We start from the raw sequence: 27,988 nt of genomic DNA, 5'->3' as shown, positions 1-27,988 counted from the left end.
GGACACGGAGAGAAGAGGGGGAGGAGGGGAGAAGGGCCAGAAATGAGGCGCTGGGCACCAGGTGGCCAGGGAGGGAGATGCATAGTGAGACTCGGGCCGCCACCCCCCCTTAGCACCCCTCATCCAGAAATGAGCAAAATGAAATGTGGATTCCAAGCCTCAGTTGGACCTGGGAGTCCCCACCTGCCTGCACCCTAAAGTGGGGAGGACAACCCCCAAGCCCACGAGAGCCAGAGTGAGGCAAGGCCAAGCTGAAGGGGGAGAAGGCATTCCTGGGAGGGGGGAACTCCTCGGGGCAGGTACCTTGCACCGAGGGTGGGCCCTTGGAGAGTTTGCCAACCCAGCCTGAGAATGGGGGACCTGTCTGCAGCCTGGATTGGGAATGAGGCCTGAACAAAGTTCTCGGTGCTAGTGGCAGAGTCCTGGTCGGGGAGGGTGGCCGCATCTGCGCCCTGTGCCCGGACCCATAACCGAAGGGTGCCCAAAGCCCACGTGAGCCATGCAGTGGTGGAGGTGCCAGGTCCCCCAGGGGGCTGGGCAGGTCACAGCTGTCCCAGAGAAAAGGGCGCCCAAGGCTGGCCACCAGAGAGGGATGGGACAGGCAGGGACGGCCACGGGTCTGGGCTGTGCAGATGTTGGGGCAGGGGGGAGGGTTGGCAAGGGCCAAACTGGCAGGACCCATCCCTCGGATGAAGGGGCTGGACTCTGGGAGGCTGCTCAGGGCCAGTGCCTAGAGTGGGTCGGAGTGTCAGGAAGAACTCGTGGCCTGGACTGCTTTCCATCATTCGACTTTATTTGCTCTGTTCACGCTAGCTAATGGACACCACCCCTCCCCCTCTTCAGTCCCTCCAACCTGGGCCCCAGCCCCCAGAGCAGGGCAGGCCAGGCCCTCCCCAGACCGAAGCTCCCAAACCCAAGGCCCCTCCCTGGTCATCGGGCCTTCTGTTCCCACGGGCAGCCCCCAGGTCATTCTGGGAGATCTGTTCACTGGGGCCTCCCTCCAGCCCAGCAGGAGTGCCCGGAGGGTGGAGCTGAACTAAATGGAAACCCTCCTTCTATCCTGGAGCTCAGCTGCTGGGCCAGGGGGCGGGGGCGGCTGGAAGAGGATGACCCTGGAGGCCAGGGTTCCCCCGAGCTGCCCCCGGACCACTGTCGTCCTCTCGCCGTCACTGGGCAGATGGTGCCCATCCGGGGTCTCCCCGCCCTAAACCCTGGCTGCCTGGGCTCCCACAGGCCTCCAGGGCCTGTCCCTGGGGTGGATGGGAGGGCGGTGCGGCCGTTCCCCACACGAAGTCTCCGGGAGGGGGGCGGCCAGTCCGTCTGCTCACAGCTGCCCGTCTCTGTCTTGCTCTTCTAGCAGTGGAGAAGATCCTTCGCTGCCGTTGGTCGCAGCTCGGTCTAGTTCACCCCTGCTCTCCTGCTTCTGCCGTCTGATCTCTTTGTAGCGGAGGGTGATGTCCCTGCCAGGAAGAGGCAGCAGCTCTGACACCTCTGGCCAGGGGTCAGAAGGCCGCCCCCCCCCCCCCGCCCCAGGGAAGCCAGCCACGGGCAGGTGCTCACCGAAGGAAGAAGCGCCAGACGGTCCACGTGAGGATGAGCACGGTGCCCAGGACCCAGCACTGGGCCACGTAGAAGGGCAGCGACAGGGTCAGCGTGTAGGGGTCGTACTTCACCACTATCAGGAACTCAGTGGCAGTTATGGCCGCCACCAGCCAGGCCTGCTGCCCAAACTTCTTATGGGACTTCCTGAGAGAGAGAGAGAGCCCAGTGGCTGACAGCTGGGGAGCGGGCACCCAGGCCCCCCAGGGGCTTGCCACATGCCCCCTGGCCTCTGGGAACCAGGGAGGGGAAACAGGTGCATGAAGCCTCGGCCCAAGAGCCCACAGGGCTCAGCTCCCCTTCCAGCCCTGAATGCAGTCGCTCAGTCTGGGATGACCAATGCTGCCTTCCCACGGAGGAGCCCGCAGGAGACATCATTTGGGCTCCTGGGGTGGGGCTGGCAATTCCCCACCTAGATGGATGTTTCCCTGGGGGCTCCTAAAGTGGTAGATTTGGGGTGCGGCCACCAGGGGTAGGACCTGAGCAGACCCCCTTGGGGGCTGCCACATCCCTGGAATGTGGCTCTGAGAAGGTGGGCGGGTACACCTGGGTGAGGCTTGAGGGGCACTGAGGCTCCTTCATCTGGGTTCCCCTCCCTCCTCTTGTATCTGTGCCAGGGGCTTCTGATGGTCTCTCCCTACCTGGCCTTCTCCCTGGCCACCTTTATGGGGAGAACCCCGACCCGTCTCCACTGCTCTTCTCCAACAAGGGGTCTCCACTTGCAGGTCTCGGGGCAGCCCACCTCCTTCTGACTGCCCCCTGGACTTCTCTCTGGCCCTTCCCTTTGCTCAGCCTCTCGAGCCCTGGCCACAGGCCCCCTCCCTCAGCCCCTTTGACCTGAGGCACCTCTGGGGGCCAGACCCAGATGACACTCCCCCACCCTTAAAACAGGACTCAAATCTTCTTTCAGCACATGTTCCCTGACCTTGTGGCTGTCTGGCTCTGTATCTCAGCCCTGTACTAGACAGGAGCCCTCTGAAGGCATGGATCAGGACTGGGGCCTGTGCTGGCCTCTGTATACAGTAGGTGCTTTACGCGTGCTGGCTGAGAGCAGACCCCAGGCACCCCACCCTGGCTTCCTTACGGGTCATCCATGAAGTCATAGATCTCCCGCATCGCCACGCCTCCGACATTCACAAAGAAGACCAGTCGAAGGAGAACCAGGTAATGCTCTGGGGGCATCCACAGCACAAACTTCAGGTAGAAGGTGTTCAGTTCTGCCAAGAGAAACTGAGAGAGGCCTGGCCTGAGCATAGGCCCCGGGTCTGGACGCCGGGCCCCTGGAACCCACCCCCCCCTCAGCCTGGGGTGGGCCTCCAGCGAGACTCACAACCAGAATGATGCCACAGACTCCCAGCCACCGGCGAAGGTTGGAGGCGGGCTTCCACTCAAAGCGAACCCAGCTGTAGGGTGTGAACTGGAAGGCGATTCTCTTCATCTTGCCCCTGGGAAACCGGGAAACAAATATCCCTGAAGCACCAGGTCTGCCTTTCCCCCAAAGGCCTTCACCTGCCTCAGACCAGCCTCCTGAGAGCCAGAGATGCTGGGGGAGCTTAACTGGGGGGGGGGGGCTTCCCTAAGGGAGGGAAAAGCAAGTCCTGGAAAAAGAGGAGACCCCTAGGAGGGCAGGAGCGATGAGGCATCATCCCTGATTATGGAGATGGTCAGAGGGCCTGGCGGCTTTGTCAGCCAGAATATTGTCATCTTTAGGTCCTTCTGTTATTGCTCATCTTTTCAAAAACTGTCAGGCTTACTGAGGCCTAAGTAACTAAGAATTTCTGACAGACACATATAAGCAACTGCGCCTAAGAGTTAACAAACTGGGAGTGGGCTCAGTGCTTATGTCATCGATAAGAGGGATCTTCAAAATCCATAAGGAAATAGAGCAGATTACCCTGTAATCCTGGATTACCCTGGACAAGGAGGAGAAACACAGCAATGCTTCTAAACGGTTCCTCTCAATTGGAAGTTGAGGGGATGCCCATCAATTGGGGAATGGCTGGACAAGTTGTGGTATATGAATACAATGGAATACTATTGTGCTGTAAGAAACGATGAGCAGGAGTTCAGAGAAACCTGGAAGGTCTTGCGTGGGCTGATGATGAGTGAGATGAGCAGAACCAAAAGAACATTGTACACAGTATCATCAACATTGAGTGTTGATCTACTGTGATGGACTAGATTCTTCTCACCAATGCAATGGCACAGAAGAGTTCCAGGGAACTCATGATGGAAGAGAATCTCCAAATCCAGGAAAAAAAAAAAAAAGAACTGTGGAGTATAGATGCTGAATGAACCATGCTATTTCTTTTGTTTTTGGTGCTGATGTTTTTCTATTTTGAGGTTTTTCATCATTGCTCTGATTTTTCTCTTATAACCTGACTAATGCAGAAATAGGATTAATGTTATTATGTGTGTGTGTATATATATATATATATATATATATAAAACCTATATCAGATTACCTGCTGTCTAGGGGAGGGAGGGAGAAAAATCTGAAATTGGAAAGCCTGTATAAACAAAAGTTGAGAACTATCTTTACATGTAATGGGAAAAAAATAAAATACTTTATTAATTAAAAAAAATAGAAAACAAATATTGAAAACTAATCTTTACATGTAACTGGAAAATAATAAAATACTCTTTTATGATAGAAGAAAAAAATGGTTCCTCTCATCTAAACTTTTACTTCTAACACATACCAATAATTTTTATAATTACTGCTTTAGTGTATAAGACCTGGAAACCCTCTTCTCCTTTCATTCCTACTTTTTTTGTTTGTTTGTTTTGTTTTGTTTGCAGGGTAATGGAGGTTAAGTGACTTGCCCAGGGTCACAGAGCTAGTGTCAAGTGTCTGAGGCTGGATTTGAACTCAGGTCCTCCTGACTCCAGGGCCGGTGCTTTATCCACTGCACCACCTAGCTGCCCCTCATTCCTACTTTTACAATGATCTCCCTTGAGATTCAAGGCTTTTATTGGTTCTTTTCCCCTCCATTCAATCTGTAGATTACCTTTGGAACCATAGACATTTTTCTTACACCAGCAGAGCTGACCCTGGCACAGCACTTCCGTTGCTGATTTAAGGGTTATTTTGCAATTGTATATATACTCTATCTATGCACACACTTTATATAGTATCTATAAATCTTGCAGGTGACTTGGTGGATTCATTCCCTGATATTTTATGCAGTTTGTAGTTATTTTAAAATAGATCTTCTGGGGGGCAGCTAGGTGGCACAGTGGATAAAGCACTGGCCCTGGATTCAGGAGGACCTGAGTTCAAATCCAGCTTCAGACACTTGACACTTAACAGCTGTGTGACCCTGGGCAAGTCATTTAACCCTCACTGCCCCACCAAAAAAAAAGGATCTTCCCTTTCTATTATTTTCTCCTGTTGTTTTGTTGTCCCCGTGCTATTAATGGTCTTGATGAGTTTCTTTGCTGATTCTACCAGATTTTCTTTTTTCTGATCTTCTGGGTAAACTATCCCACTCGGAATATCTCCTGCTGGTGCTACAGTAGTGGGGATGAGGGAACCATTACTTGACTCTTATACTTACTGGGAGAGGTTCTGGTGTATCACACGGCACATAACACTAGCTTTTGATTTCACCCTTTTAACCGTGGGTTGTTTAAAGACCTAGGCATTTTAAAGCATAAATGAGTATTGTACCTTGTCAAAGGCCTTTTCTGACTTTATGATAAGATGGTGGCTTGGGGGTGCTTCTCTTTTTTTTTTTTTTAGTGAGGCAATTGGGGTTAAGTGACTTGCCCAGGGTCACACAGCTAATAAGTGTTAAGTGTCTGAGACCGGATTTGAACTCAGGTCCTCCTGACTCCAGGGCCGGTGCTCTATCCACTGAGCCACCTAGCTGCCCCTGGTGCTTCTCTTTTTAATGAGTTATTTGATCTCCAGTATAAAGGGCACCTGGTCAGCAGCTAACACTTGGGAAATGTACTTCTTGCTGGACTCTTGGTGCCAGTGTTGTTACCACTGAAGCTGGAGCCGAGCCAGACCCCAACCAGCTGTGTGATCCTGGGCAAGTCATCAAATCAATTCTCTCAGCCCTAACTTCTGGCCTTCTGGTTGACCCACCAATGAACCCTGGAAGGCTCTCCCCACCGCTCTGCTCTAGCCCCCTCCTACAGTGCGCCTTCCACTGCCACTCTTCATGCTGGGGCTTTCCCTGGAATTCATTCTTTCCTGTTTATCCTGTCTAGAGCTCGCTTCATCCGTGTTTGTTGGCTTGTGGTCTCCTCCTTACAAGACCGTAAGCTGCTCCTTGAGGGCAGGGACTGCCTTCTGCCTCTTTCTGTATCCCTGGCACTTAGCCCAATGTAACTGGCACACAAGTGCTTATAGATGCTTTATCTGCCTCCCTCTGGACGGTGCGGGAGATGACAGCAGCCCCAGACAGAGTTTTCTGCAGAAAGGCAGAACCGTGGCACCCCACCTCCAAATGCACAAGTAATTCACCGTGCCCAACCCCCCCCCCCACCACACACACATACTTGTAGGTGGGGATGTTCCAAAGTCCCTGCCACTTGTACGTCTTCAGAGAAAGCCAGCCCAGGGTCTTCATGCCACAGTAGATGCCCAGCCCATTACATAAGAGCACGTCCATTATCCACTGGAAAGGAGAAGAGTGTCACACCCACATCCACCTCCATGGGACATGCCATCAAACACAAGAAGAGGGGCACGGATGATTCTGGCCCAAGAAGTGCACAACCACCCTGGAAGGGTCCTCCTATACCAGACACCGCCTGCTTCAGTTTCCTTCTCTAGAAGAAGGGATCAAAGGAAATGACATTTGTAAGGTGCTACATGAACCTGAGCTACTATTCTTACTGTCATCACAGAGATAAGGCAGAAAAAGACAACTGTAGATCGAAAACTTACTACACTGGGGCCAGACTATGTCAGGACAACCTAAGAAAGGGCAGGTGGTATCTGTCATGGTCAAGTGTGCTCTATACCTGCAACATGCTGATGGTTGGAAAATAACCCACCAACAATAAAACTGATAGGGTTTGATCGGGATATGGAGAAAGGGCCTCTGATCACATTCAGTGTGGGGGAGAGAGAGACAGAGACAGAGAAAGGAGAAGAGATGGGATGGGGGAGGGGAGGCATCCCCCCACACCCCAAAGAAAAGAAAAACCCAATGAAACTATCTTAGTAAAAACAGCTTTCAGGAAGGCCTCCTCTGCCCCATTTCCGCACTAGATGAAAACAACTTTAGTTTCTGGATTCATGGGATCATATAAGCGCACGTGCGTGCGCGCACGCGCACACACACACACACACACATGATTACACTGCACACATCCAATTACATACATACCATCACACACAGTCAGTCTCATACTATTTATACTGTGTGTGTAACACACAGACTGTTATACACAAAGCCACACACACATACAGAGTCATATGGGGGCTTCACTTGCCACCCGTCCCTGTCTTTCCCAGGTCTCTTCTCTGTCTGGGTGTGGGTGCAAGGAGCTTCAGCTCTTGTTCTGCAGGAATCTTGATGTGACCCAAGCCTTCCAACCCATAGGCGACTGAGTAGCCAGGAGATGTGGTAGAAGATGGTGCCCAGTCCAGGCTCTGGGGTGAATGGGGACCAGACCTAGGAAATCACCTCCCTGGGGCTTCACTTCCCCACCCAACAGCCAAATGTTAGAGGCTGGATTTGAACTCGGGACTCTGTGACTCTCCCCATACCCATTGCCCTGAGCTGCCGAGGGCTTCTGCCCTGCCAGGTTCTGTACCTGGCTGCCTCCCTGCGGTGGGGCAGCAGAGTCCATACATCCACAGCTGCTCAGTGTCACACGTCAAGGGGAAAGCAGCCCACCAGGGCCTGGCCAGGCCCTTGGGGAACAGAAATACCTACGTGATCCCACCAGCACTCGCTGAAATTGGGCAGCTGATGCTCCAGGCTGTATTCCAAGAATTCGAACATCACGCTGATGATCATGCACATCCACCAGTCCCGAATCATCAGGGTCTGGGGGCATGAGATGGAGAGGGCAGTCTGGCACCCACCCTTCCCGGGTCCCCCAGAGAGGCCAAAGGAGGGGGGGTGGGCTCGAGGACACCTGGCACCACGGCCCCCTCCGCCTGGCCTTCGGTCAGAGAGGAAGCACAGACTGGGTGCCAGGCTCCAGGCAGCCCCTGCCCATGAGGAGCTCCCAGTCTAATGTGGCCCCCTGGGAGGCAGGAGAGGTCACCAGATATTTTGGCTGGGAGCGGGGATGGGGCGGGGGGGGGGGGTGTGCGGGGAGAGAGCAAGCCCATAAACTGCCTGGAGCCAGGGCACCCATGATAGTCCTCTGTGTGGAATCTTGCCCACCCTGGGAGTCTTGAGGTCTCCACATTGGCCCTTCTCCCACCTCTCTGCCCCGGCCTTCCCCCCGCCTTCTCCACAAAGAGGCTGAGGTCTCCCAGGGACTGCCACGCCACAGGCCATACCTTCAAGTACCAGCCAAGGAAATGAGCGGGAACGAATCCGTCCAGTTTGTCCTGCAGAAAAACAGGAGAGCATCTGGGGTCTGTCTGAGGTGGGGTCCCTGTCAGGCCCCGGGGACTCAAGCCTCCAGTCCAACCTTCACCTAACCCAGACTCCCCTGTGTGACATCCCCAACAAATGGCTGTCCAGCCTCTGTCTAAAGCCTCTAGTGACAACTAACTTACTACCTACAAAACACTCTAAGACCCGAGTTCAAATCTAGCCTTGGTCACCTACTGCCTGCCTGTTTCCCTAACTATAAAATGAGAAGGATCCCAGAAGATCCCAATGGGGAAGAGCGAAGATCGGCCTCCCGCCCTCGGGCCTCACTCACCCAGATGTTGTGAAATGGGTCCGTCTCGTTGTCTGGATCATAAATGAGGCAGTTTCCTCCATAGTCCCGCTCTGGCAAGGGGACGCCCAGCTTTGGATCGATGTACTTCAGAAACTGCCTTCCGTCGTGCACTGTCTGAAAGACCGACAGAGACCAGCCCTGCAGGCCCCGCCAGGCCTCAGGACACCCACCCACGGCACAGCCGAGAGGGCCTGGCTGCCGCACAGAGGTAGGTGCCCTCCCCAGACTGGCTGGTGCCCACTGGAGCTCAGAGATGACCCCTGATGGGGCGAGGACAGAAAAGCAAGTGCCGATTCCCAGGCAAGGAGGAAGGGGGCCGGGAGGCCTCTCAGCAGAGAGCTGAGGCTTGGGGATGGGACCAGGTGCCCGGTCCTGTGGGCCCCTGAAGCCCGAGCTGAGGTTGAGGCCACGCCCTCCACAGCTGTTCAAAGTCCAGAGGGGCAAGGCTGAGACCCCCGGGGCCAGCCCCTTCTCATGAAGGGCTCCAGGATGACTGAGCCACTGGCTCCTCAACAGCTCTGCCCAGGGCCTGAGCCCTAGTACCAGGGGCTCAAGGGGCGCCCCTTCCTCATGGCTATTCCCACTTGGTTTTTGCATTGAGGGGGCTGGTGCAGCTCTTGCCCCAGCAAGGCTACCCTCCAGGCTTACCAGCACCCCGGGGCTGGGGGCTGGAGGGGAGACGACTGCAAGGAGGGGAGAAATCTTGGTCCCGAGCCTTGCGAGGTCTGGCAATGGAGGGAGACGTCCTATAGCACCGAGTGCAGAAGATCCTGTGAAGCCTGGGTCGTGAGGCCCACAGTCAGCTGACGAGCACCGCTGAAGCACTCGCTGCGTACCAGGCCCTGGGCAGAACACAGCATGGCCGTCTGGGAGGGAGACAACATTCTCAGAGTGGACGCTGGGCGAAGACTCCAGCGCAAGCCAGGACGGGGAGATGAGGCCACGAAGATGTCGCATGTCTGATCCTGGAGGCCCCAGGAAGCAGGGCAGGGGGAGGTGGGAAAGGTCAGGAGGAGGGAGCACAGGCCCTGGGGCTGGCCAAGGAAGGAGAGACATCTCCGTCTAGGGATCTTCATCTTCCAGGGATCCTTGTCCTCGGCGTCTGCTTCCAGGGGCCACCTCGAGCTTGGGACCCGCCAGGGCCGTGGCTATACAGTACCTCACATGGCCCAGAAGGGAGGGCGGCTCTGGGCCTGGTGAGGCTCCTCATGGCAACATGGGCACATGCCCAGGGACGGCCTTGAGTGGACACAATACCACGTGTGCACATGTGTGTATGCGTGTGCCTCACTGTGTACCTGGAGGTCAAACCAGGGGAAGAGGCGAGAGGCGAGAACAGATCAAGGCCCCGAGTCTGAGATGGCCGGACGTGCTGGACTGGAAGCTGGGAGGGGGGGTGCCCGGTGAGGTCAGCCAGCAGTATGGGCAGATGCCAGCTGGACTTGCCCCTGCTCGCACCCCCCACTGGGGGACAGCGCTGCTCACAGACTCCTGGGCTTTTCTCTGCCGCTGTTCCCCCTCATTCTCTGTGGTTGCCGCCTCCACCTGGGCCCCACCTGAACCTTCTCTTCTGCACACAGTAAGCGCTTACTAAATGCTGTCCTTCCCACCTGCCCCACCCACTCGATGCTCATGGCCAGAGCCTGGCCTCTGAGGGACCCAGGACAGTCCCCCCTCCTGGGTCCTGGTGGGCGACGGATAGATGGGCCGGCTCCACCCTCAGACTAGCTGCTTCTCTCTCTCCCAAATGCCTGTGATCTAAGCTGCCTAGGTGGCCCAGCACAGATCCCTAGGGTCACCCCCTGGGACCCTAGGCGAGTCTCCCCTTCCATGGCGCTCAGAACAAGCAGTCCCTTTCCTCATTCCCTCTGGTCTTTTCCACAGACTCCTGTCCTCAGTCTCTCTAGGCCTGGAGTCAGCAAGACCCCAAGTTCAAATTCAGCCTTGGAAACTTACTAGCTGTCTGACCCTGGGCAAGGCCCCTAACCTCTTGCTACCTTCTCCCCAATGTGTACAATGAGGACAAGATGAGATAAGAAGGGTAAGGGCCTGGCGCACAGTAGGCCTCTAAGGAGCTTATTTGGGCCTCTCCCTCCTCACCTCAGTCCCTTCCCAAGCCCAAGAAAGCTGGCTTCCTGTCTCAGAGACAAGGCCATCTGTGTGTCCCACAGCTCAGGGCTAGCTGCTCTGCAGGCCCGTGGGGGCCCCCAGGGGAGGCCCCAAAGGCCGTCTTCTGCTCTTCTGAGAGTCAGGGCCCAGCCCGTCAGAGCTGGCGTCTCCGGGCGATCTGTGGGACCGGCCGTCGCCACGCCGCTGCCTTCGCTGCCAGGCACGCCACAGACTGGAAGAGACCAAGAGAAAAGTCCCATGACCTCTCTTTGGAAAAAAGAAAATCCAATTTTATTGATAGGTTTGGTTTCTACAATGCCTATACGTCCCACCCTGAGCCATCCCGTAGAATCAAGAGGAAACCAACACGGCCCAAGAAACTGACCCAGCAGCTGCCAAAGTCGGATGCTGCACGTGGCCTTGGGCTCTCTGGAGCCGCCACGGTCAGCCCTGGCGGTCTGGTCGTGGTGCTTTGGCTGTGGTGGATGGCGACGAGGTGAGGGTCTCGTTGAGGGCCCCCTTTCTCACTTCTGCCTCGGTCCTTCAGCGTTTCTCGGCCCACGTGGATCCATCCCAGAGACAGGCACACACACACACCGCGTTCCATGGAGCCGTCCCCAGATGACCGATGGCATCTCTCCGTTGGGCTCCACAAAATGCAGTTGCGGATACTCTGGGCTCTACGGCTTTTTTATCACTGGCCTCCCTGACAATGCATCTCTAGGTCAAAGGGTAGGTACATCTCCACGCTCAATCCTAGTCTTCTTCTTGACCATCTCCCATCTGACCATGCTGTCATGGACATGCCCAAAGTGGACACGTAGAAATGACCATCTCCACATCTTGCATCCATCTGGGTTTGTTCTCTGACCCCCCTGGAATTCCAGGCCCCCGAGCTCCCAGTCACTGTGATGTGCTGCTCAGACCTATCTCTGAGCCTGAGGTGTGGCACTGGTGGGCCCTTAGCAGGCCTCCGGTTAAAGATGAAGCAGAGGCCAGGTAGGCTGAGACTTTTCTAAGGTCTAGGGTCCCCCTGCCACCCCTTCTCAAGGGCTTACTCCTCAGAGTCTCTAGGAATGTGCTCCCCCTTCACATCTTCTGGGGGGCAACTGCCCCATCCTCCTCCTCCTGGCTTGGCCCAGGCCGCTGTCCCCCAAGTAGACTGTGGCGAGCACCTTCAAAAGGAAGCTCTGGCTCCCTGGGGTCTGGCATTCCTGTGCCCAGTCCGGCCAGTGCAGGCACCACATACACAGAGGTTGCTTGGCAGGACTGGCAGAGGGTAGATGTGCAAGGCCAGGGAGCTGAGGAAGGGGGCAGAGCCTGAAAGTGCGAGGGTGCCCTCCCCCTGACATGCCCCCCTTCGCTGGGCAGAGAGGATGGGGAATCGCTGCCACCTGGGTCCGAGAGAAGCTCCCTGAGGAGGCATGATGGGGGGAAAAAGGGGCGGCGGGTGGGCTGGGGGCTGGGCTCGTGTCCTCTGCCCAGATGAGAAAGACAAGAAGAGGCAGGCCGAGAGAGATGAGGAGAAGCATGGGCACATGACCCAGGCAGGACGGTCCCTGCTCTTGGAAGTTAACATGGTAAAAGCAGGAAGACAAAGAAGAGGAGGCAGATGGGCAGGAGGCCGAGTCCACAGTGTGGGGATGGCCTGGGGGTGGCGTGGACACCGTGTGGTGGGTAAGATAAAGCTCCAGGGGGTTGGTCTGTGGGAGACGGGGAGAAGGAGCACGATGAAGCCGACACGAGTGAGATGGTGGGGAAGGGTCCACGAGGCCCAGACGAATGACATCTGGACAGCGCGGACAGCAGGGACGACAGGAGGGAGGCTGGAGGCCAGGGAAAAGGTGGGAGGGGCGGCTTTCACCGACGAGAAAAGCCAACTACAGGCCAGGGACCTCTAGTGTGGCGCTGTTGGCAAAGGTGAGTCAGTGACTCACTTCATTAAGAACCAGACACCCCGGATGGCCGGACAGAAAACAGAGGTCTGACCTCGACAATTGCAAAGCCTCTGTCTGAGGAAGTCTGAATGAGACCGGGCTGACACACAGCCAGAACAGAGCGTTGCTGACTGCAGGGAGTACCCCGCAAGGCCACGAGGGTGTTCCCACAAACCTTCCACCTTGCCCTGTCTACTGGCTGCTGTCCTCTGACACACCAGGGCTCCCCTTTCCCTAAAAATCCCTCCCCACCCATGCCTGTCCTCTCTATGCTCCCTGTGTCCTTGACAAGGGGCTGGCCTCTCTCGCTCCTGACCTGCTCCTCCAGGATGACTCTGGGAAGCCCTGCCTTTGCACTCCTTCAGGACCGGTGCTGACCACCCACTTGTCGTCTCGGATCTCCCAGAGACCTCCCTCTCTGTCTCCCTCTCTCCATCTCTTCTCTTTCTCTCTGTCTCTCCTCTCTCTCCTTTCTTCCTATGTCTCTCTTCTCTCTCTTCTCTTTCTCTCTGTTTCTCTTCTCTCTTTCTCTGTCTCTCTCTCCTCTTTCCTTTCTCTTTATCTCTGTGTGTCTCTCTCAGCTGCCAGCACCAGCTCCTACCTGCATCTCACCCCCAGTGCCAGCACAGCTCTCATCAGGCCTATCTACAATCGGGCTTGGCTGGCTTGGATTTCGCCTCTGAACACTCTGGGGTTCTCCGTGCGTCTGTGGCCCTGCACCCCACAAAGGAAGAAGTGGCCCCGGGGCCCACAGGAGAACTGAGGCTCCCTGTCCCAGGGGACTCTGTGAGGAGGGGGAGGGGAGGAGTGAAGCCGTCCAGAAGGGTTGGCACCGGAGGGAGCTTCACTAGCTGCTCTCGAGAGGCAAACATATCCTCAGGAACACACATGTTCTCCAAGTACACACTGGCCACAACTTCTTTGGCTCCATTCAAGAAGCAAAGATTTAACCCGGAGAGGAGGGGCAGCCCTGGTGGTGGCCACCTGGGGGCCTCAGCACTGCCAGCTCAGACTCCCTCCCCAGCCTCTCTGGGGAAAGCCCCTACAGGGACACCCCCTCACTCCTGGGGGGGGCACCCAGGTCACCTTGCTAAGCTACATCTCCAAAGGAGATCTTTTTCCACTGAGACCTGAAGCGCCTGTGGCAGGTGCCCCATTTTCTTTGCCAGGAGAGACCAAGTGTCTGCTTCCAGGTCCTTCTCTCCCCCGCACTCTGAAGCAGTTGCCAAGCTACCAGACGCATGCTCCCTCAGAGAGTCAGCTGGCCTGGGAAAGGCCGCCTTCTGTCCTTTCCAGCCCCGCCCCCCCGCCCCCCGGGAGTCTGTGCCGCTTACCTGGAAGAGGATGAAGATGAGGAATAGCTCGTAGACCACGCTGACACACAGCCAGAACCTCCAGTAAGCTACAAGGACAGAGAGAGCAGCAGGTATTGGCCCCTGTCCCGGCCACCACAAGCGGGTGCCCAGCTTCCCACCCAGAGGCCGCCTCCAGCCAACTCAGCCTTTGGGTTCCAAGTCCTTCCAAGCAGCCACTGGGCCTTTTCTTTCAGCTTGGGCAACCACGGGCCCTGCTCTGTGCCCCCCAAGACCAGGGAGCCCTTGAGCAAGAGCAGGTGGGCAGAGGGACTGCTGGGCAGACAAAGCCCTCCAAGTCCACAGCAGAAGCATCCCTTGGGGGCAGCCCACCACGCCCTGGAAGCCCCGAGGCCACACCAGGGAAGAGCTGCTGAAAGTGCGGCATCACCAGGCACTCAAGAACAGACCAAGGTGCCTCCTCCAGGGATGGCTCCAGGGACGCGGAGGAGGGGAATCAGCTCTTTTCAGGCTGGTGCCAGAGGCAGGCCCGTGGGGAAAGTGCCAGTAAGTTCTAGACTGATGCTGGAGGCCAGAAGGCTCCGCATTCCAGTGGCCCCAGGAGCCTCCAGATAAAGGGCCATCGCCTCTCTGGATGACCTCAGGGTCCAGTTCCTAAGCCTGCTCTTGCACAGCTTCAGGAAAACTGATGCCTGGCATTGTCCCCTTCATGCTCAGGCCAGTCTCCCCTCTGAGATCCACTCTGCTCCCCAGCCCTGACTGAAGCCTTTTTTCCCCCTTTTTTTTTAAAGTGAGGCATTTGGGGTTAAGTGACTTGTCCAAGGTCACACAGCTAGTAAGTGTCAAGTGTCCGAGGCCGGATCCAAACTCAGGTACTCCTGACTCCAGGGCCAGCGCTCTATCCACTGCGCCACCTAGCTGCCCCTGACTGAAGCCTTTTGAGGAACTGAGCCTTGCTTTGCAGGAGAGGGGAGCTCTAACTGGGTTTATTTCCTTGGCCTCCTTTCTGATCCCAGCTCTGCCTTGGGGGACCCAAACAGTTCAAATTGTTCTCTGCCTTGGAATACTTGACAACAGAATCCCTGTCTCCCACAGATCTCCCACTGAGGGGGCCTCCTCGGGACCCTCCCTAGCCAATCAACATCCTTTCTCAGGACTGACAGACCACTCAGCGAGGACACAGGCCAGGAAAGCCTCTGCCTTGAGAGGACAGAAGCCTGCCTGGCACAATGCCTGGCACAGAGACTGACTGAGCCCCAATTTTTATCCAACAGTTTTCTAAGCCTGCCTCCCTTACTTTAAACCAGCTCATTTTCTCATGGCCAGCCCAATGTTCTAGCCTGCCCAGTCTTTGTGTCCCCTGACTTGTCACTCACCGTGTGGCTCCTATCAGCTTGGTGCCCCCTCAGTTGTGATCAGCCTTCCACCAAAAGAGTCCCCACACAGAGCCAGGCACCGATACCATTAGAGACCTCTTTCACAGCCAATTTCTCTGAGCTGTGCCACATCCACCAGCCCACATCTCACCACCGTCCCCATATCAATCCTATGACATTCTTTATCAGATATTGCAATAAAACTGAAAACGATGTACAGAGGGAAGGTACTGGAGAGAGGGGGCTCAACAGAAGGCTTCCTGGAGGAGCTGAGAGTTGAGCTGGGACTTAAGAGAGCCAGGGAAGTCAGGGGACAGAGGAGGAGGGAGAGCATTCCAGGCATGGGGGAACAGCCTGAGAGATGGAGGGTGTAGGTGAACAGCTGGAGCCGAGGGCACTGGATCAAAGACGATATGCTCGGGGGTGGGGTGTAAGAAGATGGAAAAGGAAGGAGGAGGTGGCAGCTTTGAATGACAAGCAGAGCATTTGGTATGTGATCCTGGAGGTGATAGGGAACCACTGAGTAGGGGGTGACATAATCAAACCTGTGCTTTAGAAAGATCACTTTGGTGGCTGAAGGGAGGATGGAATAGGGTGAGAAGAGACTCGAGGCAGGCAGACCCTCCAGCAGCTATTGCAACAGTTTAGGCATGAGGTGATGAGGGTCGGCCCCAGGGTGGGGGGCAGTATCAGAGGAGAGAAGGGGCTGTATTAGAGAGACACTGGAGAGGTGAAACTGGTGAAAGATGTGGCAGAGGGGAAACTGACCAGAGATGCAGCAGAGGGGAAACTGACCAGAGATGCAGCAGAGGGGAAATTGACCAGAGATGCAGCAGAGGGGAAACTGATAGGCTCTGGCACCATACTGGACATGGTAGGGAGAGAGTGAGGAGTCCAGGATGGCTCCCTAGTTGGGAGCCTGAGGGACTGGGGAGAAGGTCAGTGCCCTGTACAGTTACAGAGAAGGGGACCGGATAGGGGCTGGAGGAGGTAAGCTCATAGAGTCCCATTTCGGACATATTTAGTTTTAAGGGGTCTGCTGGATGTTTCGTTTGAGACGTCTGAAGGGCAGGTGGAGGTCAGCAGAGAGGTTGGGTCAGGAAAGGGAGATCGGAACATCATCAGCATAGACAGAGAAGTTAAATCCATGGGAGCTGATGAGGTCACCAAGTGAAGCAGTTTAGAGGGAACAGAGCAGAGGGCCCTGAGCAGACTCTGAGGGACACCTATGGTGATCTGGAGAAGGATCAAGCAGAGAGGTGGGGGGGGGGGGGTCTGAAAGCCTAAAGGGAAGAGTGGATCCAGGAGGAAAGTGATCGCCACTGTCCAAGGCCACAGAAGTCAAGGAGGAGGACTGACAGAAAATAAAAGGCCATAAGATGTCCAAAAGACAGGGTGCTCATCTGCCCAGGCCACCTGGACCAACCCTCGAAAGCCTTACTGAGGGAGACATGGGGAGGACTTTGCAGAGAGAAGCAGGTCCACGGCTGTGGCCTGACACACCACGGCCTCAGATGGACAGACCTCATGCCCCCCATGAAGAACACCACCGATAACAGTGAAGGGCCGGTTACCTGGGTGCGGTCTGGAGAAGGGTCCGTCTTTGGCCTGGGTGACTCCAAAGCATAAAAAGACCAAGATGCTGGCCACGACCCCTCTGTGGACAAAGAGCAAAGAGCCCCTCAGTGTCTGTGCCGCCAGCCCCCCATGGTCTTCTGCTCAAGAGCTAAGGTCTCACATGGACTTCTGAGGCAGCCAGGGGGCACCACGGTAAACAGGGCACTGGGCCTAGAGTTAGAAGGACCTAAGTTTAAATCCAGCCTGGGCAAGTTGCTGAACCTCTGTTTGCCTCAGTTTTCCTCATCTGTGAAATGGGGGCAATAATAACACCAACATCCCAGGGTTATTGCGGGGATCAAATGAGGTAACGTTTGTAAAAGCGTTTGGCACAGGGCCTAGCACACAGTAGGCTCTATCTAGGCGCTCATTCTGTCCCTTCCCCTTGCCGTCCCCTCCTATGCTTGGTGGAGGAGCAGAGGCTACACAACAGCCACACTCAGCCTTGGTGTATTAGGTCAGACTTCCAACCAGCAGGGGGCCAGTTGGTTTTAGCTTGGACACACCTGACCCCAAGAGACTGCTAATTCACTCTCTGGCAAAGGGCTACCATGAGACCAGGACCCTCCCAAAAAGAGCCCAGGAGGCTGTCTTTAGGTGAGGCACACTTATAATTAGAAACTCTGGCCCCTCAATGAGATGACAAGCACCAGAGTTTGCTTGTCCATGGAGGACCCTGGCAAGAACACCACTGGGGGTGGACGTGGCCTTCATGCTCAACACAAGCTAATAAGGCTGTCAACTGCGGGGGCTCTTAAATCTCTAAGAAGGACCCTTGAGCCTCACTGGGAACAATATCTGACTGGAAGCATTAATGAAATGAAAAGCCCCCAGTTCCTCCAACCCACCAGAAGCTACAGTGAGTGCTAAAGCTGGTCCAAAGGCTCAGCACTGATGCACCAAAAGCAGAGCAGACAACTTCTTAAAGGAAAAGTGAAATGAGTTATGGGAGGAAATAGACAATAAAACTATACTATTGGGAGACCTCAACTTACCCCTCTCAGACCTAGATAAGTCTAACCATAAAATAAAGAAGTTAAGGAGATGAATGAAATTTTAGAAAAGTAAGATATGACTGATCTTTGGAGAATAATGAACAGGAAAAAAAGGAGTATATCTATTTCTCATGTGTGACCAAGTATCAGGACGTAAAAACCTTACAAAGAAATCCAGAAAAGCAGAAATATTAAATGGATCTTTTCCTGATCATGATGCAATAACAAATTATATTCAAAAAAAGGGTCTTTGAAACAGATGAAAAATTAATTGGAAACTAAATAATCTAATCCTAAAGAATGAGTGAGTCAAAGAACAAATCATAGAAACAATCAATAATGTCATTAAAGATCATGAGCAATGAAACACATTCCAGAGTTTGTGGGTTATAGCCAAAGCTACTTAGGAGGAAATTTCTTATCTCTAAATGTGCCAGTAAAAAAAAAAAGAACAAATCAACAAATTGGGCATGTAACTAAAAAAGCTAGAAAAACATCAAATTAAAACCTTCCCAATTAAACATCAAAATAGAAACCCTGAAAAATGAAAGATGAGATTAAAAAAGTAAAAAACCCATTAAACCAATAAGTAAAAGTAGAAGCTGATTTTATGAAAGAAAAAGAAATAAATCATTGGCTCAATTGTTTTTTGGGTTTTTTTTTGGGGGGGTGAGGCAATTGGGGTTAAGTGACTTGCCCAGGGTCACACAGCTAGTAAATGTCAAGTATCTAAGGCCGGATTTGAACTCAGGTGCTCCTGAATCCAGGGCCGGTGCTTTATCCACTGTGCCACCTAGCTGCCCTCAATTGATTTTTAAAAGAAAGAAGAAAACCAAATGAGCAGAATCAAATGTGAAAAGGGTGAATGCACAACTAATGAAGAGGAAATTGAAGCAATTATTAAAAGTTATTTTGCCCAACTATCTGCCAATAATACTGACAATTTTAAATGAAACGAATGAATGATTTACAAAAGTAGAAATTGCCCAGATTAACAGAAGAGGAAATAGAATCGTAACTTAGAAAAAGAAATTTAACAAGTCAAATATGAACTCCCTAAAAAAAGAAACAGAACCAGATTTACAAGCAAATTCTACCAAACATTTAAAGAACAACTAATTCCAATACTATATAAATGATATGAAAAAATAGGTAAAGAGCCCTACCAAACTCCTTCTATGACCCAAATATGGTTTTGACACCTAAACCAGGGAAAGCAAAAACAGAGAAAAAAACTAGAGACCATTCCATTTCTAGACCCTTCCGAGAGGCAGCCACCTGCCAGTCCTGCCCCGCCCCCCCACCAGCCCAAGGTCCTTTGGAAGCATGCTGAGCATTTTATCTCCACTGGCCTGTCATGCAGGCCCTGGGTGTGCTGGAGCCCCAGGCCAGGGCGGGCAGGAAGAATTAGGCTAGAACAAAGGCAGAACTCTCCTAAAACATGTTCAGTGAACCAGCATTTCTGGTGCCCCAGCAGGTCAGGTCACTGTTGGCTAAGGTCCAGGGGGGAAAAGGGACCTGGAGGCAGGCCTGAGGCCCAGGGTTACCTTTTCGTGTTGTAGGCAGTGTCCTGAGGAGTCTCTTCGAGCAGGGTCACATAGCCAAGGGCACAGGTGAGGATGAACAAGACAGTTAAGGTGTGGGCTCTCCTGGAAGACACAGGACAAGAGATTACACAGGGGGGCAGCTGCTTTGGCCCCATCCTGTGTCACGTGCCCTGAAGGGCCTCCCGCGGACTCAGGCAGTGCCCACCTCTTCCTTCCTCCTCACCCTTCCCTCCTGACTCGGCTGACTGTGTGCTAGGCACTGTGGGAGGCAGAAGCCAGCCCTGCCCTCAGAGAGCTTTCAGTCTCACAATAAGGGCAGGCAGTAAACACAGAAGCTACACTGGGAGTGGTCCAGAGGGAAGGAAGCTCCTGAGATTTCAGCTGGGACCTGAAGAGAGCCAAGGAAGGTGGGGGTGCGGCCAGAGCAGGAACAGTCAGCACTTTACCCAGTGCCTGAGGTGCGTGCCACGTACACCCAGAGAGAGAGGTGCAAGAAGGGAGAGGCAGGGTTGGTGATGACCCTGGAGGGGACAGAGAGCTCAGGGCTTACTGAGAGTTGTGGGAAGATCGCTGTGGGAAAAGTGAACTGGGCTGGGTGAGGTAGAGTGCCGAGGTGGGCAGCCTCGCCCACAACTGGGGCCACAAACCAGATCTGAGGTGAGGAAGGGGCCTATTCGGGGGCAGGGCAAGGCTAGCAACCTTCCTCCCTCCTCCCCTAGATTCTGAGCTTCCTTTTAGGTGAGGTCTCCCCCCTGGGAAGGTAAGGTCCACGAGAGGCCTCAGCGCAGGGCCTGGCACACCACCTGCTGTGTATACAATAAGCAATTACTAAATGCTGGTTGACGAGCTGGCCAGGATAGAGAAGGCTGCTGCCCACATTTCTGGGTGCACCTGTAGCCACGGTGGGGATTCATTTTTCTTGAATAGCGCCCAAGGGGTAGTGAGAGGGAAAGTGATGGGTGGATTTTCACCCTAACTTCACCCTCTCAGGAAGGTGGGGCTTCCGGGCCTCATCTGTGTCTCCCTGGCATTCTGTGAAAGCTCAGAGTTTGGAAATGTAGAAAGTGAGATGCAGGCACTTACAAAGGAGGCCAATTCAGCCGAAACACCACAATCATGACACCTGCTTTTCTAAAAGCCCCAGTTCACAGATGCTTCAAAGTCTCCCCTTGGACCCCGGCAGTTGGCAGACCTCTGGTACCAAGTCTAACCCATGCCCCCAGCTCCTCCTTGAGCTTGCACATTCAGCGAGGCAGTGACATGTGCTGGGACACACAGCTGAGAACTTCCCGACCAGAGGTCCCAAGAGGAGGCTGCAGCCATAAGGCTGCCTATCCCAGATGGTCTGCCCACAAAACGGCTCGGACCCTGAGGGAAGGAAGGAGACTGCCCGGGGCCCACATGCCCACACCAGCAGAGCCCTGGAAAGGGGATCAGCAGGCAAAGCCAACTCTAGCCCACGGCCCCCAGCCTGAGCGGCCGCCTCCCCAAGGAACACAACTCAGGCTGCCAAGGGCTACATAACAGGAGGCCCAGCGAGTGACTGCATGGGGGGGCCTGAAGGGAGAGGGTGGGAAAGGGCCTGTGGGAAAATGGGAGCCACAGGCACCCAAGAGAATGGAGGGAGGTTGGGAAGGACTGACGGACAGCTCTGAAAGAGGCCACAGAATGGGCTGCATCCTTAGGAGGCCTAGGTAGCCGGCTCCTGGCAAGCTTCTCTTGGTGTTTTGCTAGCAATATGGAAATGCTTATTTGGGGGAGCTGAGGATAAAAACCCTTCATCTTTTCAGAAGGAGCAAGGGAGGGCACCTCAGGGAAACAGGCCCGACTCTGGAATCCGGCATCTCTTGTTCAGGAGGCCTTCTCTCCGGTCAAACCAGCCCCCTCCACCCCTCCACCCTCAGGGGCTGCAGGCCCCACCTGCCTCTTGGCCCTGCCATTGGCCTCTGCCAAACAGTTAAGGGTTAGTCTTGTATTCCCAGACCACCCTGGGGATTCTCACTGCTACCCAGAAGGTCCTGGCCTCCCACTAGGCCTAGTCAGGTCTGGGGGTGGGGCCAAAGGCAAAGCCCAGACTGAACTGCTCCAAACTCCTGCTTCCACAGCCCTCAGAGGAGAAAAAGGCGGGGTCTAAACCTGAAGATGCCACCCCCGTGCCAATGCAACGATGCCCACAGGGACCAATCCCTAGGACAAAAGAGGAAGGCGCATCTGGAGCCCAAGAGAACAGAGTTATGTTCTGGTTATAGGGTATCAGAAGGGCAGGAAGATTCTTGCTGCGGGCTGAAGAAGATGGCAGGTGGGGGTAGGCAGTAGGTAGCTCAAGGAGAGTGGGCAGGTCAGGCTGTGAGACCCAGCTTGGGCAAGGGAGGGAGAGGAGGGGAAGGAGGGAGGGGGAGGAGAAGGGAAAATTCTCCCAAAATGCTGAGCTTCACATTCAGTCACACCAGACAAAACTCAAACTTTCTGTGCTGAAAGAATCTGTTGGGAAATTCTGGACAAAAAGACCGCTCTGAGATAGGAATTTGACTGTGCCCAAGGCCACAAGGCTCCAGGGCAAGAATCTGAAGGCAGCCCCCAGATCCCAGCCAGAAGCAGGGCTCTAAAGGTCAGCCGGGCTCTTTCCTCTCCCACAAGGGCCCCGTGAGCTTTTCTGGCCTGACATCTGAGCTCCAGGGGTCAAGAGGGTCTGGGGGAGATTCTGGCCATGCAGGCTCTCTCCCTCCAGGCTCGGTGACATCTGAGAGTGGGACGAGCACAGACCCTGGGGAGCATCTCCGAACTGGCCCCAAACCATTCGTGACTCCTCTCTGGGCCCCAATTCTTCACAGCACAACTGCCCTATCTCTCTCCACCAGCCACCCCAAACCCATGGGATGCATCCTCTGGCGCAAACACCCAACTGGCAACAGCCGCGATTGGCCACTCGCACTGCTCGGATGAGCTGCCCCCACTTCCCTACCCTGGTCCACCCCCACCTCAGTGCTGAGCCCTGAAGGCCAGCACATCTTCCCACAAGCTGTGTGGGAAGCCCTCTGATAGCTGTTAGTTCCCTGAATAAGATGGTGAACTCTGTTCTACCTGGGATACTTTCTCATTCATTCCTTCACTGAGGTCAGTCCCTGATGCTTCAACCCCGTGTCCCCCTCCTGGCTACCGTCATCTTCATGAGCCCAGGATGCTGCTCTTTGACTGGCTCCTGGGGACCCGTTCATCACTTTGTTCAGTGGTTCGAGATCATTTGCTCTCCTTGGCAGTGAAAAGAGAGAAGAAAAGTTGAGCCTCCCCTCTGACCTCCTAGCCCTTTGTCCCTCACATCCCCCCTCACCAGAAGCCTTGGTTCACACCCACTTCCCCAGGCTGCCAGGAGCTGGGCATCAGAAGCGTCAACGTCCACGGGCAGATAGACACCCAGATAGCTCTGAGCTTGCCTGCTCAAGTTCCATGGAAGACAGGGAGGGAGAATGGAAGGTAGTTTCTCACCCACCCCACCCCCTCTGAGCAATCCCCAAGGCCAGGGCTCCAACCCTGCAGGGACCCCAAGGAGCAGAGAGGAGTGAGCCTGAGGAAGGAAAAGACACAAAACTGGCCAGGACGCAGGCTGGGTCTCCCTGGCTGGTGCCCCACGGGGTGAAGGTTCATCGACCACTTCCAAGCCCACTCACAAATGCCCTTTTTACCTGCCATCTCCGACTGCTGGCCAAGGCCACTGGGCCCCTCCTGCAGGTGGCCCAGGCTCTTCCCAGGTCTCTCCACTCCTCCCTGGCCTTTTTTGCCTCAGGCTCCCTACCTTCCATCCTTCTCACAACTGCCCAAATCACCTTCCTCTAACTCTGGGACTCCTTCCCACCAAGAGCACCATGACCCCCCCCAGCCCCACCCCCTAGATGAAGCCTCCTCCCCCTCCTCCAGACCCCTCTGTGGGGAGGACAGATGCCCCTGCATCAGGCCCAGAGGTGACTTGGCCAACAACAAAGAAGCCCTCTGAAAAGGAGAGTGAGGCTTCCTCCCCTTCCTTTGTCGGTTTGCTCTCTTTCTCCAGCTGTCCACAAAAGCCCTCCCCAAGAAGTGCGGGAGGAGAGGTGCCCGGGAAGCGGGGGTCTCAAACTGTCCCCGGGGGCCGAGGCCAACGGCAGCCAGAGCCAGCCGGGGGGGTGGGTGGCCAATGGGGTGATGAGGGCTCCCAGGAAGGCCTCCAGGGAGCGTGTGCGACAGTGGGGACACTGTCCTACAGCTGAAGTCTGCAGGGTTCCTCGATCTCTCCTAACAGGGTACTGGAGGGAATGAGTACAAGTGAAGAGGTACAGCCACGGTGGTGGCAGCAGCTGCTGTGTGGCCTGTTGGAGGCGAGGTGAACATCCCTGTCCGGCCAATGCTTTTCAGGGGGCCTGACAAGTCTCTCCCTGTGGCTGGTCCACAATTCCAACTAGCTCATCTTCCATTCAAAAAGCATTAATTATGGGGCACTTCCTGTAGGAACAAATAAGGGTCATCTCTCTCTCCCCCCCCCAGCCCCGGCCACAGTCCCTGCTCTTAGGGGAGACTGAGGCAGCCTGCTCAGCCCAGCACCAAGGTGGGGAGCCCCTGGCTGCCTCCTGGGATCCCACCAGGGGAACTCAACCTCTGAAGCCGCCAGAGCCAGGACATGACCTGGTCACATCTGCCCTTCAGGCAAACTGCTGTGGGGGGACTGGAGAGAGGGAAGTGAAGGACTGGGGGGGAAGCATGGCCACAGATGGGATACGGGACTCAGAGAAGACAGGGTCCTTCCTTGGGAACATGAGGGTGGTGACAGCCAAAGGCAGGGCTGGACACGTGAGCCTGGAGAGGCTGGAACACCAAGAGCCCGGGCACAGCTCGGGGGACAGGCAGATGGACCCAAGAGGAGGCAGAGACAGACATTTAGAAGAGAAAATAGGAAAGAGCACCCAGGGCCGCCTTTGGGGTCCTTGGGGATGCTGGAGAGAAAGGAAGGGGAGGGACCAGGTCAAGGCCAGGGGGCTGTGTGTGTGTGTGGGAGACCCATTGAGGGCCCAAGGAGCCAGACAGGAGAGTGAAGACAGGCTCTCTGCCCGACGGGTCCAAGCACATTGGAGCATGGGGAGGCGGCCAGGGGCCTGTAAGGGAGGGGGAGGGGATGAGGAAAGCCAGGGAGGACCCCACAGCTTGTGGAAAGGAGAGAGGTTCCCCCACCACCATGGGAGCCAGGACTGGGTGAAAAGGAGGAGTAGAAAGGAGCTTGACCACCTGCTCTCTCCCTTGGACACGGGCTGGCGCAGGCCCTCAGAAGGGCACAAACGGGTCAGATTTCACAGGGCCCCTCAGGGGACTCATCTGGCCACTGTGGGGAGGGGGGAGCAGAGCACACAACAAAAAAAGCAAGAGCTCAGCTCTGCTCCCACCCACCACCCATACAACTGGAGGGCAGGTGTGGGGTCATCTATGCCTTGACACAACTCTGGGGGCAGCAAAGGGCATAGAGTCAGAAAGAAAAGAGTGAGGAAAGGCAGCCAGGTAGTACGGCAGACTCCGGCTTCAGATGCTTACAAGCACTGTGATCCTCACCACTTGGTGCCTCAGTTTCCCTTTCTGTAAAATAGGGATCTGAACACCCCTGACTTCCCAGAGCTGTGGAAAGCACTTTGAGAACACTACAGGGCTTGAGGAGGGTTGGCTCTTGTTTAGCATTGCCATCATTATCATAGGCCTCTCCAAACCTTCACTTCCTCCCCTGTAGACTTAAGAGCATGCTTGCAGTCCCAATAGCTATCTGGTGGCCTTGAGCTAGGTGACCCCCTTCCCCCCCCAGACCAACAGGGCAATGTGACCATGTGTCCTGGTGATGCATTTGGGCAGCAGCCCAGAGATGAGAGCCAAACCCTCCCCACCATCTCGATTACCATCCAGGTCAACCTCAGTCCTCCCAGTTCCCCAGGCTCCCAAACTAGGCTTGATCCCCCTCACTCTCACCCCCAAATCTAGTATAGCACCAAGGCCTGTGGATTTCACCTCTGTACCATCCCTGGTCCATTTCAGCTCTACACAATCCCTGGTCTATTTCACCAACAAACACCCTTCCCCCCCCCCCCCCATACCTGGTCCATTTCACCTCTACCATCCCTGGTCTATTTCACCTCTGCACCATCTCTGGTCCATTTCACCTCTTTACCAACCCTGGTCTATTTCATCTCCCCAACACCTCTTGTCCATTTCATCTCAGCACCATTTCTGGTCCATTTCACTCCTGGGACACCCTCCCTGGTGTGGGCCTGTCTCAAGTTCCCTGCACTCCAGTCCAACCTCCATTTAGGTATCAAATTGATCTTCCTAAAGGGCAGGTCCAATCATCACCCCATTATCATTTCAGGATCTAATACCAAATGCTCTGTTTGGCATTTGTGGTCCTTCATAACCTGTTCCTCCTCCCTTTCCCTGATATATATTCTTTGATCCAGTGACCCTGGCCTCCTGGCTGTCCCACCAACAAGACCTTCCATCTCCAGACTCTGAGCCTTGGCCCTGGCTCTTCCCCTTGCCTGGAATGCCCTCCCTACCACCACCTCCCTTCCCTGGCTACCTTCAAGCCGTGGAGAAGAACCCGAATTGCTGATCCCTCTAGACGCCAGTGCCTCCCCTGGGGGTGGTTACTCCCACTGATACTTTGCACATCCATTCCTTTTCTTTGTATCCCCAAAGCTCAGCACAGAACCTGATGTATACCAGGCGCCTGATCGATGCCTGCGGACCCCTTTCTACAAGAAGCCTTCCCCTGACCCTCGGATCCGAGACCACACCACGTGGGGTCTCCTCGAGGTTCTAAGAGGCCAGGGGTCCATGGCACCACCAGGGTCAAAGAAAAGTCAGAGGGTCAAAAGGGGGAGGGGCTACAAACTCCACAGCACGGCCGCTCGGGGGTCAGACTGGAGAGGGCGGGGGAGCGCCCCGCGCCTTCACGGCGGGTGGTCGGGAGTGGGGGGGAGAGGGGCAAGGACCGGCGGGGGGGGGGGGAGGGGGCGCGCTCCCCTGCGCACGCGCGCTCTTCCCCCGCGCACGCGCACGCGCACACCCGCGCGCTCGCCGGACGCTCACCAGAAGAAGGTGTTGGTGCCATCGTCGTAGACCTCGGACTCAGTGCTGCGGCGGCCCCCTGTTCCGGGCCCAGCCCCTGCCCCAGCCCCAGCCCCAGCCCCAACCCCGGGCCCGGGCTCCACCGGCGGCCCTTCCAGCGAGGCCTTGCCCTGCGGCCCCGGGCCCGGGGGACTCCTGCGCTCGACCCTGCGCATGGCGTTAACTCCACACCGCTCGCCTAAGACTCCGGCTTGGCCCTCCCGCTGCGCCCCGCCCCCGGCCCGCCCCGCACGCACACCCCGCCCCCGGCCCGCCCCGCACGCAGGGTGGGCCGGCGCATGTCTCTGGACGCCGCGCCTGGGCCGCAAGCCGCGCTGTGGCGCCTAGTCCCAAGCAGCAGGCCGGAGGGACGCGGGCTGGTTGCCAGGGTGACTCCCTCGTCCCGCCCCTACGCGCAGTATGCTGGGAAGCGTAGTCCCGCTCCGCCCCTCAAACGCAGCGCGTTACGCACGCCTATTCGCGCGGCTCCTGGGATTCGTAGTCCCGGCTCGGATTGGTTATCAGGGTAATTGACATCCCGCCCGGCTCCCGCTCCAGCTGGCAGCATGATCATCCGTGCTCACCACCCGCAGTCCCGGCAGCAGCTGGTGCAGTCGGGATCCTCGAAGGCCACTGGCTCGACCGCTTCGTCCAACACACAGCTGGACGCGAGCCGGAAGGTCTGGACGCCCGCCACCCAAGCGTCCTCCGCCCCTAAGACCCTGATCGTGACCCCGCCCCCAGCCCCGTCAGTCCCGCTGCGTGCCCGCTCCCCGCCCCAGCGCTTTCAGAAGCAGGTGGCCATCCCCAGCCGCGCCCTTTTGGGTCTCACCCTCGGCCCCAGACTGCAGTCCCCGACCTCGATCCCGCCGTCCTTCACCGTGACCCCGGCCTCGTCGTTCTTTACCGCCACCCCCACCTCCTTAACCTCGTCGTCCCCGACCGTGACCCCGTCCTCCTTGACCTCGTCGTCCTTCACCGTGACCCCGCCGCCCTTCACCGTGACCCCACCGCCCTTCACTGTGACCCCGCCCCCTCTGACCGTGCCTCCTCCTCCCTCTCCAAATGCGGATTTGGGCCCCCAAACAATTGGTCTGCCCCCTTTCACCTTGACTCCGCCCCCCTTGGAAGTGACCCTGCCCCCCTTCACCGTGACTCCGCCCCCTCTCGATCTGAGTTCCCATCGCCTACCAGTTGTCACCCCGCCTCCTATTACTGTCACCCCGCCTCCTTTAATGATCACTCCGCCCCCTTTGGTCGTGACCCCACCTCCCTTGGCCCCAGACTCGAATTCCATAACCGTGACCCTTCCTCCCCTAACCGTGACCCCTCCTCCCTTAACCGTGAATCCTCCGCCTCTGATTGTAACCCCAGCTCCACCTTGACACCCCTCCCAGCTCCCACTCCAGCCGGGGTGCGAAGCTGGGGGAAGGAGCCCCATCAGGGCAAAACTCTACTCGTCCCCTCCCCCCAGCTTCCTGGAGGCGGGGCCCAGGCAGGGGCCGGGGGCGCCTTTGG

The 27,988-nt window shown here is 55.9% G+C and overlaps 1 protein-coding gene across 8 annotated transcripts; it reads right to left on the bottom strand.

The window, feature by feature from the left end:
- Positions 1 to 641: 641 nt before the first annotated feature.
- Positions 642 to 27,454, bottom strand: PTDSS2 (phosphatidylserine synthase 2). 8 transcript variants are annotated; one of them, XM_043970673.1, is made up of 13 exons: positions 27,303 to 27,454; positions 22,445 to 22,612; positions 19,364 to 19,465; positions 16,779 to 16,861; positions 13,850 to 13,917; positions 8,449 to 8,583; positions 8,078 to 8,128; positions 7,500 to 7,613; positions 6,112 to 6,230; positions 2,930 to 3,044; positions 2,684 to 2,829; positions 1,561 to 1,746; positions 644 to 1,460 (listed from the first exon to the last, which is right to left on the bottom strand). In XM_043970673.1, exons 2-13 carry the CDS (start codon positions 22,459 to 22,461, stop codon positions 1,325 to 1,327), a joined length of 1,272 nt encoding a protein of 423 aa, XP_043826608.1. In that variant the 5' UTR covers positions 22,462 to 22,612; positions 27,303 to 27,454; the 3' UTR covers positions 644 to 1,324. The 8 variants fall into 8 exon arrangements, with proteins under 8 accessions (XP_043826606.1, XP_043826608.1, XP_043826610.1 ...); XM_043970675.1 differs by lacking the exon at positions 27,303 to 27,454 and adding an exon at positions 27,055 to 27,173; XM_043970674.1 differs by lacking the exon at positions 27,303 to 27,454 and adding an exon at positions 25,941 to 26,250.
- Between the last annotated feature and the right edge of the window lie 534 nt (positions 27,455 to 27,988).

This window comes from Dromiciops gliroides, chromosome 6 (assembly GCF_019393635.1).
Source record: "Dromiciops gliroides isolate mDroGli1 chromosome 6, mDroGli1.pri, whole genome shotgun sequence".
Classification (NCBI taxonomy): domain Eukaryota; kingdom Metazoa; phylum Chordata; class Mammalia; order Microbiotheria; family Microbiotheriidae; genus Dromiciops; species Dromiciops gliroides.
The sequence above is the reverse complement of the archived record's forward strand: the minus strand, read 5'-3'. Positions and strand labels throughout refer to the sequence as shown.